This window comes from Telopea speciosissima, chromosome 10 (assembly GCF_018873765.1).
Source record: "Telopea speciosissima isolate NSW1024214 ecotype Mountain lineage chromosome 10, Tspe_v1, whole genome shotgun sequence".
NCBI classification, from domain to species: domain Eukaryota; kingdom Viridiplantae; phylum Streptophyta; class Magnoliopsida; order Proteales; family Proteaceae; genus Telopea; species Telopea speciosissima.
Genome location: NC_057925.1, coordinates 49348962 through 49368500, shown reverse-complemented (window position 1 = coordinate 49368500; position 19539 = coordinate 49348962). Strand labels below are relative to the sequence as shown.

Here is a 19539-nt window from a genome sequence, read left to right as displayed (position 1 = left end):
ATAAAACACAACACAATAGGATTGGAGTACAAGGAAGCAACAAAATATTAAGTGAACAACAAGTCACCTTGACACAGGAGCCGTTGCTTTATTTTCTGTATCCTGAGATGCTGGCAAAGAAGAAGGTGTCACACCTCTCTCAGTGCCTTGATTGACTCCATTTTCTTTTCCGGCCACAGTATTCCTCCCACCACCAGCATCTGCCAAGACAGACAAGGCAGAAAAAAAAAGTGAACAATTTAATATTATACATAACAAACACTGAAAGTGCATCATAAAAACATTTGTAATAAGTGTAGTGAGGCAGGTTTCCAACATCACCATCAATTTAAATATCCAGACCCTTTAGGAATATAAAACTTGCTGTGCTATGAAGAACAAAGGAACAAAGATGAGATGAGGCACGTAGCTTCTGATGCATAAAGAGTAGGCCATAAGGCCTAAAGCTTAAACTTCAAACTCAGTCATTTAAACACATGGGAAACTGAATAAAAATTTTGTTGAGACAATAAAAATAGTAGAGGCAGGGGGTAAGGCTGCGTACATTTGCCCCCTCTTAGAGACTTGGACTCTGCAGTAGTGGGAGCCTTGTGCACTGGGATGCTCTTTTAATGAAAATAGAAGAGACAACCCAACACCTAATAGAAGGCTCTGCTTCCACTCCGTGTGGTAACTTCCCGAGTCTTGGCTCCTGTTTCCCAATATCACTTTGGTTTTGCGCCATTCTATTTCCCTTGTGTTGGAATCAGATTAGAACATGTGTTCACACAGATAGGACAAAGGTTTTTAACTAGTTTGTCCAGATTAATATCCAGACCACCAACTGAATAGGCACCAAGCTGAATAGGAGATGATGCAACAAACATGTGGTTACTTGCCGTCCACCTAATGTGCAACATGTAAGCTTGAATCCAAACCCTCCATCTAGTGTTTTAGAAACACCATGTATGTATGTAAAGCACAACAGAAACTGGTAGTTTGAATAAAGTATAAAACAAAAAACACACCAAAAGAAAAAGATATCAGAAGAACGACCTTGAAGCCAATTGCTAGACAATAACCTCCTACGAAACACCAACCACAGAAGGGTAACAAGAGCCTTAAGATGAGAACAATACTTCAAGGTTTGAACCTTTTATCACTGCCTTGGTAAGGGTCTCAAGGCAAATACACAGCTTGAACAAATACACGAGACACAATAGTCACATAGTTAAATAGTACCATTGTTACCCTTGAAAGACTTGCAAGAAATGGTTTGAAGTGTAGAAGTAAATATTTGGGCGTGAAAAATCGATAACGTGCCAGTAGTAATGAAGTGCTGCAATTGCTTGACAAAGTAAAGTTGAAGTTAGATTCATACCATGTGAAACATAACGGGGAGAATAGTTTCCACGACCACCCCTACCCGCTCTCCCCTGCAAGCCTGGTTTCCATCTAGAATCTGAAGCGTCTCTGTTGTTCAGATTCTACAAGAAAATAAAGAAGTAGAGGAATATCAACCAATTGAACAAATGGAAAAGAAAAATACAAAATAACAGTACATCACAGAAAACCATAATTGAAAGGAAAGTTTAAGCATAAACTCCACATGACTCGGATAATAGGACATTATGAAATGTAAAAATGCAATATCTGCATCACATGGTCATAACCAACAAATGAATGCCTTATAATTTTAAATTCCAAGGACAAAACCATCCTAAATCTCACTTCAATTTTAAATTTCAAGGACAAAACCATCCTAAATCTCACTTCTTTTCCTGTCAAAATTATTACATCCCCCCACAACTTCATGAATTCAATTATATATCTAATCATCACTACACTTGTTCGTTGACATCAAATCTTTTAAAAGCATTACTATGTTCCCCTAATCCCTACAATTGAGCCACCTTCCTATCCTGTAAGCAACAATAAAAGCATAAGTGATGCAGATTTATCACCAAACTGGACTTCTTTGCTTAGGAATAAGTTTAAGGTTGGGTTATATACATGTCGGGACTTTGATCCTATGGGTTTTCTATGTAATAAGCCACTTTTATGGGCCTAAAATATGGGTAATTAGGTTGCATACGGGATTAGTTGTTTTAGCTCCATACTTAGTTTTATTTTGGTGTTTTTGTTCATAAATTGAACCGGTTCAACCAATAGTTCAATTTAAGTGATTTTAGTAGTTTTCTTTGAAGTGTTTAGTGGGGCTGAATTAGTACTATGTTTTGAATCTATTTCAGTTTCCTAGTCAGTTTAAGTTACTTAATAAGTTAAAGATTGAATTAGGCCTTTCCTTTTTTGTGTAGGAGTCTATTTTTGAGTCTTTTATATAAGGTTGTATGGGGGGCAAATTTGAAACACGAATTTTGATATTAATGAAAAGCTTTTGCTGCTCTTCTTCTCCATTGAAGATTTTTGTCTTGTGTTTGATCAAGGCTGGCGGGATATGTGTTTGACTTTGATCCGATTGACACCTTGCAGTGGGAAGCCCAGGTGGTTCGTTGGTGGAATTGGTGTTTGATCTAATCTTCAAGTTTCAACTTCCAACAAGCTGCTGCCGGAGAGTTTCTGCAATTACAAGTAAGTTGGAAGAATCCCCATCCCCATTCTTCTTCTCCTAATCCTCTACAACCCCAATCCTAGCTTTCTCCCTTGTTATTTTCAAGTTTCTCATATCCTAAATTTCCCAGACCTAACCATCCATCCATTCAGCCCATACTAGGACCAGTATCCCTCTTCCTCCCCTACACACTCGATCCAAAGCAGGTCCACTTCTGACCAGCCAAAACCCTAAATTCCATTATTTTCCTCTTTTCCAAAACCTGAAACCCTAAACCTATATTGCTATTAATTCAAGTATACCCACTTCCATCCATCAAAACATCTTAGGACCTTCACTGATAGACTCCCCTACCATAACTTGAAATAACCCATACATCAAACCCTAACCCTAATTTCACCAAAAACCTATTTTTTGACCTAGCCGAATCACCTGTTCATAACAAATCCTGGTTGATTTGGCTCCTAGTTGGTCTCCTACAGATCTAGGGCTACATTAATAAGCGACAGAAGCTGACCAAATAGTTGACAGTACCCACATAACTTTTCAACTTATGTTCAACTTCTAAGTTCTAACATATCTGAAGTAAAACAACTGATATTGGTATCTCCATAGCCAGTTCAGATGTCCGCAGATCTCACTTCAAAACACCCACCAACTAAAAGTCAGATCCGATGGAGCCTTGAACGAGAAATAATTCAGTGATTTCATCGAAATTGACCCGTCATAATTAAGAGAAGGCCAGTAATTTCAACCACAGCCCATGAAATATTGACCTGAATAACCCAAAATATTCTGATTTTGGTCATATGTGACATTGAAATCTAACTCATTGAGTGTAAAAGCTGGACAAAATACAGCAGCAAGGAAAAAATTTCCCTTGCCCATGAAATTAGCTAAAGACTAGACAGATTCAGGAATCCCATAGAAGCTGCATATCCTGGATCAAGCAGTATTTAGAACAATATTCATCAAACGCAACCTCTAATAGAACCTAGTAAGGTCTTTACTTTTCAATACAGCCAGCAGAATGTTAACACTCAAACCCTTGAAACAAATACAACCAGTGAGATATTCAATGCACAAATCTATACTTCAAAGACTAATCAAAAGCAAGGTCATTTTATATGGAAAAACTCCTGAAGTCGATTACAGATATTGTGTTTTATTTGATGAATAAAACTGCAACAAGAAATTAAAAATGAAATGGGTTTTATCCATAGTACAAAATCTTGTTTCGTCTCAGTCGATATCTCAGAAATTTCGAGTATTTCGGTCGAGCCGAAACGAGATGACACTTTGAATTGAAAAAAGTCATAATTTCGGTCACAATTTTGGACATATGTCGAAATTTCGACTATTTGTAACATCTCGCCAAAATTTTGGCACGATGTTACAAACTCACTTTATAAAAGTACAGGGTCTCGTTAGTCTCGGTCAAAATGAGCTCACAAGACCAGTTTTTTCCCCCCATTTCTTCCTCTTTCACTTGTTTTTTGTGATCTGTGACTTCTTCTTCGAATCTTCGCCACATCTACGCCGGAATCACTTAGGAAACACAATACTGAACCTTCTTAGCACATCAGTGAAGCCTTTCCACTATTTCAGGTAAAACCATTTTCTCCAAAAATGTTTTTTTGAAAAAAAATATGATCAATACATGTTGGTTAGTTATGAATAAATTATATGTCAGACACCGGAGGCCGATCTACAACCTCACCTTCTTAGCACATCAGTGAAGCCTTTCCACTATTTTTTTCTGTGTCGGCTCCATCGGACTATGAGTGGGGTCGATCCTGGATGGCGTAGTAATTATGATTAGTAGACATTTGCATCACTTGATGACTAGTTGACTTGTATTAGGATATTGATGTCATCCTGTTATTGTACTTAATATTATGACATATAAGTCATTGATTTTCTGTTTCCTAGATAATTTACTTGCTTAATCTGCTTATTAATTATAATGTCCTCTAGTATTTGAAGTCTTAAACAAACTATTTTTGCAATTTGAACACTTACATGTGTTTATTTATATAGCCTAAGATAGGGTTTCCATGAAGTTTCAGGCCTCAATTTGGCCTAAAACCCACCAAAATGACCAACCGAAATCTTGCAGGAAAAATACAAAATTTCGGTCAAAATATCCGAAATTTTGAGTATTTCGGATATTTCGGTCAGACCGAAACACTGAAACGAAACAAGATTTTAAAACTTGGTTTTATCAACTCAAAGAAAAACTCACCTCTTTTCTCTTGTCACGCTTCCTTCTGACCTCATGAAATGTATCTGTTGAACCAAAGAATACAAGTTCAGAATTTATTAAGCATATAAAATATAGAAAGTGAATCCCAACTTCCCAAGTATTCATAACATTTTTTATTCGTAAAGAGAAAGGTAAATAGAAACAAAAAGGCACAAACCGCACAATATGAGGAAATAGTTAGAAAGAAGGAAAGAGGTTCCGCAGTTTGAAATAGAACCATGAATTCATTGAAAATGTGTAACAAGAAGATAAAAGCAAGTTATGTAACCCGCTAATAAAAGATGATGACTGTTATCCTAGCATTACAACGTGAAGTCATGAACCACATTAATCACCTCTTTGCATCTATTTTCAACTCACATTATTGCTAAAAATGTGCATTAGGAGAACCTACTCAAACTTATTTGCGCTTGTTAACAACACCAAATCATTAGCAAAAGCATACTAGGAGAGCCTTTACTTAAGCTAAGAACATGACTACAGAGGACTTAAAGGTAATCACGAAAGTAAAGAAGGGTTTTCAATCATGAATAAATATAAAACTACCTTAACCTTATTTATACCATCCAAAGAACAGATCTTTTTCTCTAAGTCTCAGTAGCAGCAAACCAGTACTAAACATATTCTTGGTTTCATCAGATTCAAAACTAACGAACAAACAAAAACCTGCAACACATATCACACTAAAAAGGGGGTGGCTAACTGACCAAGTACCATGTTAATAGGAAGACCAAAAAAAAATCCACTTTCATAGCCTACCAAAATCTTGAAAAAGAAAACAAACATTGACTCAACCACAGAATTGATCAAAGAGACATCATGGTAGTCCAAAGACTTCTTAACGAGACAGTCACAAAATTCACATTGACACAGTTAATTCAATAATAACCTGAGAACCAATTAAAGAGACCTACAAATAAATCCTGATTATGATCATCAAAATTCACTGGAAACCCAATATCAACTGTTCATGCCCATCACTGTTACGAGACAACCCCCACCCCCAAAACCAACCCTTTTGTGATATATATATTCCCCTCTATTTTCCTGAGCTAAGGGAAACTAAAGGACCAAAACAACAAAGTGCGATAATGATACACGGACAGACCACCAACTACACAGAACTTCCATGGGAACTCCACTTCTATTGTCCCATAGCACTTGTTATTCAATCTGGATCCCAACATCCAGTCCCATCTGATAAAAAAAAAAAAGGTGTTCTATAAGAAACTCCAGACCACCTTCTGGTCCAATAACTGGTTGTAATAAATCTTCACCGTGCTACTAATGCCCAAAGGCATAGAAAGTCAGAATCTTTTGAAGCAGCATCAGTAGCACTCCACTATAATCTCCAAATCACCTTGTTTTTACCCCAGTTCTATGATGAATCGAGTGGGAAGTGGAAAGAAGTACTGATTTTTTGGAGAGAAAATGACACTATCCTATCCTCTTCCATGCTTCATCCGTAGGGTGAGCATTTAAAGAGGAAAAAAAAAGGAACTACATGTAATTCAAATTAATCGAATTCCTACCCCCAAAAAAAAAACAGAACTGAAAAATAAAGAGAAAAAGACGATGAAAACTTGGACTTGACACCCGGAGCGCCAATCCCCCCTAAGCACAGACAACGAATCAGATTTGGATTAGAACCATTAGACTAAAATGCAAGCCCTGGACTAGGAACATTTTAGGCGGACAAAACCCCATTTTGTGGTCCAAGAAAAACTAACTGTACCAGAAAGTAGGGAAAGAAATGGTAGATGAAAGACAAACAAGAGCTAAGCCAACCTTACATAACTTAAATCAAACACTGTAGTGCAATCAAATCCCCTCATACCATACTAAAATTTACGCAACCCAAACGCCAAATATTTCCCAAATCAAATCTCAACTCAAAAGAACCCCATGGATCGCAACCCAGAAGAAAACAAAATCAGGATCGAACTAAGTAAAGAAACCCGCCAACAAATGAGAAGTAAATCGAAGAAGCAATACCTTGAAGCAATAGTTTCTGAGCAGTTTCATTGGGATCCATTGAGCACTCCTTGAGCATTGTATATATCTCCTCGTCGCTATGGTTCCCAGCGATCTCTTTGATATTTTGGATCGTTTTACGAACATTGTTAGGAATTGAAACCCTAAAACCGCTAGTCATGTTTACAAGAAGATGGAAAGATAGAGCTTGAAGGAAGGAGAAAAAGGGAAGGGGGGGGAAAACGAAAGCAAACGAAACAAAAGAACAGAGAAAGAAGAAAAGCGGAAGACGAGTCTTTGGAGAAATAATGGAACGAGGATAGAGGATTTGGGGGGTTTTGAATTGATTTGTAAACGAAGTAGAAGAAGAGAGAGAAAGAGAGAAAGAGAGAAAGAGAGAAAGAGAGAAAGAGAAAGAATTGACTTGCGAGAATGGCGATTGCCCCTCCCAGAGTGTTTACTGTTTAGAGTAGCGATACATAGTAATTCATCTCATATACTGTCGCTACGGAGTACGTACCCTATTCTACACTCTCTCTTTCCTTTTATAATTACAATTTTCATTAAAATTAAGGTGCTTTTAGACAGGTCTGTCTAGACTCTAGAGGGTTATTTAGTGGCCTTAATTCTGCCACGTGACAGGCCTTAAAGAACTGTAATTTTGAGTATGGTTGGACATGCAATATCTCCCAATTCTTGTGTTGAGTTTCATACTTTCATCCCAAAAAGTAAAATCTGAACAATTTCTATAAGGGTCTATAGGCCAATAAGGATTGGTAACTCACTCAAGGAAGAACAACCAAGATGGGGGGGTGTAGAAGATTTGGATCCTCTCCAATGAGCATCCCACCCAATGAATGTCTAATGAGACATTTGACGGTTGGGTTGTGCCGCACACGTCCCAACAGTGCCGTCAAATGCCTTATTGGGCTATCCACTCAATGGAAAGGTTCCAATCCGGGGAGTAGGAAGGCAAGGGGAAAGGGAATAACAGGATGTTATACATATAATGGGGAAGAATCGAACATGTGATCTGTCCTTGGACATAGGCTAGGGTTTTGTTGCACTGGCAACCACCACCACGTCAAGAGGTGCTTCCCCATCCCAATCAAAGTTGATTAACTAACAAAATCAATATATAAAAAGAGAGAGGGACAGGGAGAGGAATTTATACTCCACACCAATGGTAGTTTGAAAAAAGTATCATTTATGATAGACCATTGTTTCAGTTTGGAAGAGATAAATTAGGGGTGCTGTGGGCCTGGGCGCAGGCTGCGCTGCGGCACAAGAACGTTCTCCCTTAATTTTTTTTTTTTTAAACTTTTTTTATTCAATTATTTAAAAAAAAATCTTTATGTACAAAGAAAATTTTCTCATATATATATATATAAATGGCAAAAGGTTTCATATATTCAACCGTTTGATGGGGATGAGAAGCTGTGTATTGTACATGATCATGCTCATCCAATGGTTGAAAATACAATCGTGTATCATACATGGGCATGTACAAAAACATGTCCCTATAAAAATTAAGAACTATTAAGTGGGTGCATACCAAAAATGATTTATGAGAGATATATGGAGCATTGATGGACATGAGGTAATTGATTGAAATTGAATGTGTTATTTGACATGAGACCATCTAAACTATTCCATGAACCTCCCATTAATATGGATCACCTCTCCACACATTGGAAATAGCTGGCCCACTTAGAAAACCTCTCCAAGCAAGTCAATCTAAGCTTTTGCCTTTAATAAACAATAATTATATTTCCTTGTAACTTATAGGTTCCCATTAAAATTACATTTTTTACCCTTTAGATCCATCCTTTTATGTTTCAAGAGCTAGCACTTCAACTATAGCCATACCCACTCAACTAAAGTTTTAGTGATTACAACACATATTAGCAATGTGATTGGTCTATTACTCTAGTTTACTGATACATATAATAATAAATCCATCCAGAAATTGAGTTTGTCTTTGACAAAAAATCATGTTAGTGAAGCAAGATTGGCTAATTAGATGCATGATTGCATCTTCATTATTTTTTTATACATACTTTATGAAAAAACAGATTTGTGAAGCATCACCCTTTGTCTCTCACCTTTTTAAGAAAACCCTTTCTCTAACACACACATGCTTATGTTGCGAGGTTGGTAAAATTAAATTGAAAGTATTGATTTAAGAAGAAATAGTTAATCGAGTATTACCATGTATATTAGGAGGAGGAAAAGTAGTATAATACAATGAAGTATCACATCTTAATAATGGAATACAATTATTGTTATTACCAAATAACCATACTTATAAATTTAATAATAATAATAATCATTTTAATACATGCAATAAGGTATATGCATATAGTAGATTGGAGGGTAAGGATCTATGTAGCCGGTTCCATTTAACTGGGATAAGGCTAAGTTGTTGTTGTTGTAAATTGTAACAAGGTATATAGGCCTATGTAATATTGATAAGCATTAATTTAAGCAAATAATGTACAATTAATGTATGACGCAATGTGGCAATAATGAAAAACAAATCTCACTGTGTAGATTCGAGATTTAGTGGATGAGATTTTTTTTTTTTTTTTTTTTTTATAGGCAAGTATGAATGTATAGAAGAAAAAAATGGGGAAGAATATACAGAAAAAGGCAGCCCCTCCCCTCCCCTCTTAGACAGGCCTAAGAAGAAGAGGAGAGCCCCTATCCAACCCGAAGACATGCCTTCATTAAAACAAGCTAGAAAAGAGGAGACGCTAACCAAAGTCAACTCATTCTAAAATACAATTTCTGATTCAGTCAATGAAGTGTTTATGTGTAATTGACTTGTATATTATCGCTTCTAAACCCTAGTGTAATGTGTAAACTACTAATGCCATTTTTTTCATTCAACTCATAATAGTAACTTTTGATTAAAAAAAATTTTAAGGTGAAAAGTTTTATATTCGAATAACCCATGAAGGAAAAAAAAAACAAGTTGTCTTCATGGATACCTCGTGGTATAAGTCTCTTCATTGGAATGACATCCATCATCCATTAAAATGTAAGGATACATGTGGAAGACAACTGACGCAGTGGAAGATTGGATCGATGTCCTCTTGCATTTGAAGCTTTCTACATACAAAACTTTACAGGGGAAGAAACAATTATATGAGACTCTAGCTTCTCCATGCAATCTTAGCTCTGCCTCACTCAAGCAATCCAAAGCCTTTGTAGGAATTACACACTTTCACACTCAAGGGTTTCACCAAAAAATAATCACCAACAAAAAAGAGGGCAAGGAGAGAGAGAGAGAGAGGGGAGAAGCCAAATCATGGGGATCACCCTCTCCTCCCTCGCTTTTATAAAATTAGGTTTGCCCTACTAAAAGTGGCTACCTAATTTGTGTGTGTTTGGAATTCTAAATCTCATAATAAGCAAGTTGGTCATTCCCTAATATGACAAGTGTTCTTTTTTTGGTAAAGAAAAATATGGTAAGTGTTCTTGTTTGCTCCAAAATGGGAAGGGGTACGATCTCATTGTGTATCATAGATGATCCAAAATTTTAATAATATCTATTAGTTTTATTAGCGATATTATTTAGATATATATTGGATAAATCAATAACATTCACTCCCCAAAGTAGTAGAAATTTGCAACTTAATCCAATTAATCACATATTAGTTCATCCACTATACAATATCACATTATCACATAATTGACTATAGAAGATTTAAATTTACTATTGCCAAACCCCAGTCCATCGAACATGCTAGTACAAATATTTTGTATCAGTGATTGGATGAAAATATTTTTTAAAAGTTTTAATAACTTTATTAATTAATAAAATTAGTTTAAAAAACAAATTATAAACACCTTTACAAGAGTGTTACATTATCCAGATTTTTGTCCAATTATACACAGACATTCTCTCTCCTCGATATTCCCCAATAGGACAATGGATTTTGTGTTAGGCGCCTCTCTCATTCATGATCAAATAAAGTAAATCTAGTACACCGATATATAGTTAGGAAGACATTAACCATTGATGCGCCAAAATCCATTACGTGTAATCACAATGACAAGAACCTCTCAGATCAAGGGACCAATCGAATTTTACTAACAAGAATCTTGTTCATCATCAACTGGTAGTGACAAATTCACTCTCTCATGATCTAGTTCAATGCACACACATTGTATGTGCACACACACGTGTATTAGAATCGTCATTAATAAGAATACATAGTGTGACGACCATATGAATAGAATGTCAAGTCTTATCCCTAGTCAAGAACGATTTAGATGAATACCTAAGAACAACCATAGCCCGTCAAATATCACGCACACTAAATAAATATAAACATAAATGAAATTTTTATATTTGAATATTTGGATGGACACATATCCAACACTTTATCCCCTCCCCCGAAACTCCATTTCTCGATGATCACATCCTCTCTCTTTGATTATTTGGTGACCATTGAAAGTGGGTTTCATACACGTCGATCAGCCATTAATTTTAGGGTTTCCTCTATGATGACCTTCATGAAGTTTAAGTCCTTATGGTTGCTAACTTTAGGTTTGATGAAATAATGATATGTTTTTTTTTTTTTATGAACGGAATAATGATACGTTGGCTTTCTAGTGATCTTAGTGAAAAAGAAGAATATCGCACTTGGCAGTCCAACGTGACAAATGATGTATGATATGTTAAGAGGTAACTCTTTAGGGGTACTCATGTGGATGAATCTCTCCCATAATTTAGTAATCCAATTCCCAAAAAGAAGAGTAACATAATATTTAGTATAAGTTATGCCTACAAGTTATAAGTTTTATTAACTACTTGATTTTTTCTAGGTGCCTATGTTTGTTTTAAGTGTTTTGAAACTTAAGTTATTAATTCATACGAAGGTATTTTAAATGGGTTTAATATTTATTTTTTTACTTATTTTATATTATTTACTAATGGTCATTCATTATTCTTTTTTTTTTCCTTCTTTTATGAATTAAAAATTATACATTAAGAAAAAAGTCTTGAACATCCTCCTTTACCATAGCTACGAGCTTATCAATTCTAGCCTCTACAACCCACTTCTGGGCAAAAAATACCAATTGTGTATTCTTCTTTATTATATAGACAAAAGAGAAATATCATAAAATATTCCCATGACCATCCTTCAATTAACTCGATCCCCGCATCAGCCAATCTTCCACCTCCTGAGTCCTGACTATCAATCCATATTGCTATGCATCTCCTCCCTTGTTCTTTCACTCCCTCCAAGCTCTGATACAATCCCCATAATTATAATTCTTGAGGATTCCCTTCAAAACACGATTCATTCATGTCACCGCAAATTGAGAGCTAATCAAGAATATAGAAGCTCGTCCTACAATAACCATACTAGGCTCATAATTACCATCACAAATGGGGATACAAGTGTTGAGGTTTTGGTATCTTGATTTCTAATGATGAACTACTATGTGGCAACCCCTGAGGAAAATTTTTTAAGGACTATATGGATATTTCGGTAAATTTTTTGTATAGGGTTTCGCTATAAATCTGTTACAAGAGTTCTTTCTCTGTATTGCAAATTTGAGAGAGGTGTAAAGAACGAGCGACTGTAACCCTATTCTCTATTGATAGTGAAACAAATCTCATCTTACCGTGGACGTAGGTAATCTTGCTGAACCATGTAAATCTTTGTGCGCATTGTGTGATTGTGTTTGCGATTTTCATTATTCTCTGCATCGTGTTAGGTTTTACAACAAGATGCCTCATCTGATAACTTTTGGTATCCCTTACGAGTTAAATAATACTAATAATAATATTAGGATCTGGTCATATCAATACTCATAGGAAGAAGCTTAAGATCATAGATCCACTTATTTATCAATTGCATTTTTTTCGCTAAAAGATCATTTGTATTGAAAAAAAAAAACAAAGAATGGTACAAAGGCAAAAGGCCAATCAGCCTAAACCAATAACCAAACAAGTTGTAGAGATATCTCCCCACCATTGGCAATGCCATCAATAGGGAGATACAACCACCAACAATAACACTCCAAAAATTAAGAAATTACTCGAAATCTCGATCTACATTGCACGTCCCACAAAAGAGCATTCTGAACTAAAGGAGGGAGAAAATGCATTAACGTCATTGGGATGGGATTTAACCGACGAAAAATGAGGACATTACAACTCATCCAAAAAAAGTAGAATGTAATTGGAAGAATTATGACAAGTCTTTGCTTTTCTAATTTTAACAAAGAAAGATAAAAATAAAATAAAATAAAATAAAAGACAACCAAATAAGAAAGATATGATGAATGTAAATATTCAGACCTTAAGATAAAGGTCCACCTCCTGCTAGTATCATTTTAGAAAAATCACATGATAAGAAAAGGTGTCACTCAATTTCTAGTTTTCTTTGACAAAAACAACAATAAGAATCAACATGTAAAAAAGATGTTATCTTGCTCTTAATGCATAGTGCACCTACCAAAACCTTTCATAAGAACATGCAAAACTTATGGTAAATTTTTAGATACAATACAAAATTTCATAACATCCTAGAAGACCGATTAACATTTGAACCATTATGCATCAGTTTTATTAAATGGACAGAACATAAATCATTTAAATGAAAAGAACTAAGTGGAATTAGAAGAATAATTGAGGCCACATTACTTGGAAACAACGAATATATCAAATTAGCATTCCAAGGCCATTATGAATGAATTCATTTACATATGAATAATATGGATTAATTGATTAAGAGAAAAAAACTCTAAAATTATTTAAATAAGGAATCCACAAATCATGCCATATTGAAATATTAGAACCATTACTTACCTTCCAGCATGCTAAATTCTGAAGAAATGAAATTACCTTAGAAATACTAATCTAAATGATGGAGCCCTTCCTATAAAATGTATAAGGATGAAACAAATTGTTATTAAGTAGTTTCCCTTAAAAACCTTGACTCGTAAGTGATCGTGTTGAGTGAGAAATTGTCAATCCATATTTTTTTTTTTTTTGGGTAAACAATGCTTTACTAATAAAAACGTGTAATACATATGGATTCTGAATTACAAACATTACGAAACCATGGAATGGAAGTGAGCCAAACAGTTCCACATGTCAAGAATCGGACCCTCCTAACTAGGGAGTCAACCACATTGTTTACCTCCCTTAAAATAAAAACGAAAATACATGATTCCAAACTAAATGTCAAATTAGTTATAACGGTCATATTCGTTGGGACATTACTTGTAGAGAGTCTTTGTAACACTGCAACATTTGACTTACCATTGGGCAATTGTGTCATTACAGTTAATGTTGTTTGATTGTTGAGAAATTGAAGACTATTATGATTCATAAGCGATTGAAGAATCTCATTGCAACTTGTAATGGAAGTGTAACCATTCCTTACTTGCAGGGATTGATAAGCCTCATAATGATCATTTAGTGCATGAAACTGATGAAATTGTGGTAACTTATTCCCGTTAGGAGATGTTGTAACTGATGAAATTGAAGGCATGTAACCATTGATCAACTGTGGAGGTTGATGAGCATTAACCATTGTAGCAGAGAATGTGATGTAACGGCTAGCCACACGTTGAACATTTAAATGCGTAATTGTTTGAATAGAGTTACGATTATTTAATGCAAGGGTTGGTTGAAGGGAACAACCACGAGAAATCACTGTAACGAATCCAATTTAAATAATAGAATTTTATTATGTATACATAACAATCTCAATCCTAACCCTTCTAAATATTTGGCCTACACAATAAATGTCACCCTTAGAACTCCAACTATGTTGAGTTTCCCAACCCTTTCCCCAAATCCTGAATTAATGGAATCTAATTTTGAACATATTTTAGTGGGGATAAAAACATGACATCTATTTGTTTTTTTTTTTTTTGGTAAGAAAACCTATTTGTTTTAAGTCAAAGTAGAATAGTGTTTTCACTGCTACTATTAATACCTCTAAACTTGATCATGCGAACCCTCCCCTTGGATTTATTTTTTGGGTACTAATATGTATAACCAAGTCATTTGATTAGTGGTTGGCTCTTAAATTTGGATTTTGGATGATAATATGTTTTTTTTTTTTTTTTTTTTTTTAAGAAATATATCTGCACTAGTTTTTCATAAAATCATAGAATGGAAAAACTCATCTAAATTTGCACCTAGAAAAGAAAGAAAAAAAACTGGACTTATCTAAAGGAATTACTTAAGAATAATGAAGGATATGGGACAACAAAGTCACCTCACCCTATATAGATATTTAAAATTGCTCATTTGGGATAGGGTGGACGGCAATATTAGGTGGCCTATGTAAGAGGTTGATGGTGCACAAAGTAATATTTATATATAGTACTTTTTGATATCACAAAGTGGTGAATTGAGAAGATTGTAATCTTTTTTTTTATTGTCCCTCGTTTTATTACAAAAAAGGGTAAAAAAAAAAATTCAAAATAGTTTGAAAATAACAAGTCATTGTGTCATTATCAAAAGTTTCATTGTTCATCATATTTTTTTTTATAATACACATGTGAAATGACAAGATTTAACCTCATTTATTAGTTTTGATGTTCAATGTATTTTTTTTTTGCTTATAAGTTACCTTAGCATTTAGAAGGAGTAAATTACCACTAAATTAAGGGAAAATATCATCCCCCTCTCCTCTAAGTTTGCCTAATATCAATCCAATACCTAAGTTTTGAAAAATATCTACCCCCTCCCCTACTTTATAAAGATTATATCAACCATACCCTACGTATGTAACGGTGTTAAAAAAAACTTGTGTAAAGACAAAATTACCCTTTTTAATATCTATTGAAAGCATATGTCTTTCTCCCTTACTTATGAAAAGACTATATTACCCTTTTATGTAGAGTTAAAAACAAAAGCCTTTCTTCTCCCTTGCAACACCCAAATCGAGAGATAGAAGAAGGGGGACAAAGAAGAGAAGCTGAGAGATTGAAGAAGGGGGAGAAAGGCCAACAACAGTGAAAATACATTTTCCATCTCAGATGTTTAAGCTTCGTTTCTAAGCCAACAAAAGTCCAATCTTTAAAAGACGATTCCTGCTTAAGCTTTGTTTCTAAGCCATGCTAAAGACAAGTCTTTTTACCCATTAAAACTAAGGAAAATACATTTTCCATCTCAGATGTAGGATCATCAATTATTGGAGCTGTACTCCTGTTTCCAAAATACAGTCATCAAGCTGTGCTATACACAGGTTTCCAACAGCATAACTATAAACATAGAGTTAGACCAATGTATAACTATAAACAGTTGCAGCAAAATACAAATTACAGCATGGCTTGAAAGAGCAACCAGCACCTGCAACACCCTTCTTTTCATCTGTTTTGCTTACAATTAGATGATGAAAGTAGCAGAGAGAAGATGAAGATCGACGGCATGTGTTGTGGTGCTGTTGCTGCTGCTGTTGCTATGATGGTGGTGCTGGCGTATTAGAGAGCGCTACTGCTGCAGCTATGGTGGTGGTGCTGGCGCTGCTGCCGGAAGAATACGAAGAAGAAGAGGATCTACCAGAGGAAGAAGAAGACACGCGAGAAGCAGAGGAGGAAGAAGAAGAAACAGGACAGGCAGTTAGAGACAAGAAGAAGGTGGGGGCAGTTCGTTTGTTCGTCTTCTTTGTTTATTTCTTCATTTTTGGGTTGCAGGTATGAAAATGGCTTTGGCTTTTGGGGAAAAACGATGAAATGGGATTTGATTTTGAGAGAAAAACAATAAAAAATGCCTTTAGCTTTTGAGGGGAAAAACGATGAAAAAGGGTATTTTGGGATTGGAGGGGTAAAATTGAAATTAAAATAATTTAAGGTAATTTGGGGTCTTAGATAAATTAGACCTGTCCACGTCATCAGTTAAACGTCGTTTTTAATGGTTAGGATACAGTTGATATAATCTTTATAAAGTAGGGGAGGGGTAGATATTTTTCAAAACTTGGGTAATAGATTAATATTAGGCAAACTTAGAGGGGAGGGGGATGATATTAACCCCTAAATTAACCAAGTGTCCCTTATGACTTAAATTTTCAACAGTTTTTTCTAATACCAAAAGAATTGGTTTTATGCTCCCATATTTCCATGTAATGTCTTACACCACTCCTGCTTTTATTATTTATTTTTTTCTTGGGTTGGGGGGGGGGGGGGGGATGTCATTAGAGTTTAATGTAGCAGGTGAAGGTTGGAAACCATGACGAGGTGAATTGAGTTTCCTATAAGTGGGGGTATCTTAGATCAAGCTCGAGGGTTTGCTTCGAGAAAAATTCCAAGAGCCTTGGAAGCAAGGAGGAGTGTCTTAGTATAGGTTTCTAGGACCATGACTAAAATAATAAAAAAAGATTTAAAAAATGGTAGTAAAGGACTGAGTCTGGATAAAGTCCATGTACATAGTTTGTAATGATTCTTTATGTATGGTTTTGTGACAACATGTGTCCTTTTTCTTCCATGAATCCCTTTTAAACACTTTAGGTTCCGTTTGATTGCAAGGGAAATTAAAGGGAAGGGAAGTGAAATTTTCGTACTTAAGAAAAAAAAAATTTGTAATCATTACCCCATATGACAATATCACTAACTTCAAATCATTCCATATTTGATTATTAAATTTCAATTTACTTTGCATCCAATTGCCTTTGGTTTAAAATGTAAAATAAATATTTCATGTAAAATGTATCATTACTAAATATGGTAAAAAATTTAAATAGTTTATACAATCACATGGGGTAATGATTACACAAATTTCTTTTATAGATTTAAAAATTTTCCCTTCCCTTCACTCTATTTCCCCTTGTAATCAATCAGAGCCTTAATGGCATCACAAAAAGGTATTTATGGAAGTCAAATGGCACATGTAATTGCAAAACTACATGTGAAGCTTTCAGATAAGGATTTGGGCTCTGGGCAACACCCAGTTAAAAGTTGTGATTTTTTCGAGTATTTTGTAAAATACACCATCTCTCCCTTACCTCTTACTTTGCCCCACTACTAAGACTGTGACTGTTGGGCAATTTCCCTCATCTTTCCTTTAAGAGTCATACCGAATTTATTTTTTTCGATGAGAAAAAATTAAACAAACAAGGTTAATATAAGGAGGTATACACAGTATTCTTGGCTTGTGCGTGACGAGCCAAGTTTGAAGCTAAAGCTATACAAAAAGGGTCCCCCTAATGGACAAACTTAACGTTACTATAGAAGTAAAAAATATATAGCAAGTCTTTAATATGCTGCCAAGGCCAGGCGGATATGGTTGGAGATGGAAGAACATCGGTGATCATAGACGGAGAGCAACATACTTCTTGAATTTTCAACCCCAAAACTAATGCATGATCCAACCTCGACCGAATACTATATAAAGCTAGTTCCAGTTCTGAAGAAGCTAACAGGAATCTTGCAACAAAAAGGGTAAATCTTCCTCCTGTCAAAAAAATGTAAGACCATCCTGCAGTACTCATTACGGGTCTGTAGTAGCCTGCACAGATTAAAACATGAAAGTCTAGTTTTGGTAAGCCACAGAATTTTGATATTGGTAATAATATATCATGGTCATTATTTACATTAGGGGATGTAATAGGGGGAGGGGAAATCTGCATATCAGATAGATATCGCATAATTAACTTTATAACCCGTATTGGATTAGGTTTTTCTGTGCCAAAAAACGCGGTCTTTTGGGAGTTCCATATAAAGTAGCAAGTAATAATAAACACACTAAAAAACCAAATTAAATATTGCTTATCAAAGCTGGTGTTGAAAAAAATAGAAAGGCATAATTCTTGGAGATTTGGAGAGGCCAAAAAATCAGTTCTCAGGCCCAGAGGTCCCGCCACCCAAAGATGCTTAACCCAATCATAAGATATGAATAAATGTCAGTATGACTCAGCACAATTTCCACAAAGAGCGCAGGAAGGGTCGATCGGAATCCATTTTGAGAGAGCATCCTTGATAGGGAGTCCTGCATACAGAACACATCAGAAGAAAATTTTAAATTTCGGATGGATTTTTAATTTCAAAAAAAAATTCCACCAAGCATTATTAATTGGATTTATATTCTTTTTATTAGTACTCAACTTAGTGGCAGCCAATCTAGTGTTAAAGAGGCCCTTCTTGGAAGGCGTATACTACCAACTATCCTCATCAATAGAGAAGTTCATTAAGGACAATTGAGAAATGATATGTGGCGGTAAAACTTGATTCAAGGAATCGACATTCCAACAGTCATCCAACCTATATTTTGCAATAGGGTGGGGGCAAATGTCTGTATTCAAAGAAATAGAAGAGAAAGCCGAGAGATTTCCTGAAATAGAAGGGAGCCATCTGTCGATCCAGAAATAAATCGTTTTACCATTACCTAGGGAGCCATCTGTTGGTCCAGAAATAAATCGTTTTACCATTACCTACTTTCTTAACAACAGATTTTTCAAGGTCTGAAATTGAAAATTTTATCCTCTCAATTACACTGTCCGTACTTGACGTCAAGTACATCTAACAGAGGAGGCATAAATGACTATTCTATCCCCTGCCTGAGGTGGGGTCTACCTCCTTCTATTAGATGTACTTGACGTCAAGCACGGGCAATGTAATTGAGAGGATAAAGATCCCCGAAATTGATAGGACTTTTTTTATTTTTAAAAGGGGTGTGGTGGAGAAGGCGAGGTCTCATTATTGTCAAACAGGGGTTTTCTTGTAAAGCAAGAAATATCATCCAGTTGCTGCAAAATTGTATGAATTTGAACAT

At 35.3% G+C, this 19539-nt stretch overlaps 1 protein-coding gene across 2 annotated transcripts in view; it reads right to left on the bottom strand.

The window, feature by feature from the left end:
- Positions 1 to 7267, bottom strand: part of LOC122642459 (GBF-interacting protein 1-like) — a 29268-nt gene extending 22001 nt beyond the window's left edge. For both annotated transcript variants that reach the window (XM_043835944.1, XM_043835945.1), the window contains exons 1-4: positions 6813 to 7267; positions 4797 to 4840; positions 1361 to 1466; positions 68 to 200 (exon numbers count right to left, since the gene is read on the bottom strand). In XM_043835944.1, the coding sequence (XP_043691879.1) occupies positions 68 to 200; positions 1361 to 1466; positions 4797 to 4840; positions 6813 to 6972 (443 nt within the window). In that variant the 5' untranslated portion in view covers positions 6973 to 7267. The remainder of the gene's footprint in view (positions 1 to 67; positions 201 to 1360; positions 1467 to 4796; positions 4841 to 6812) is intronic.
- Between the last annotated feature and the right edge of the window lie 12272 nt (positions 7268 to 19539).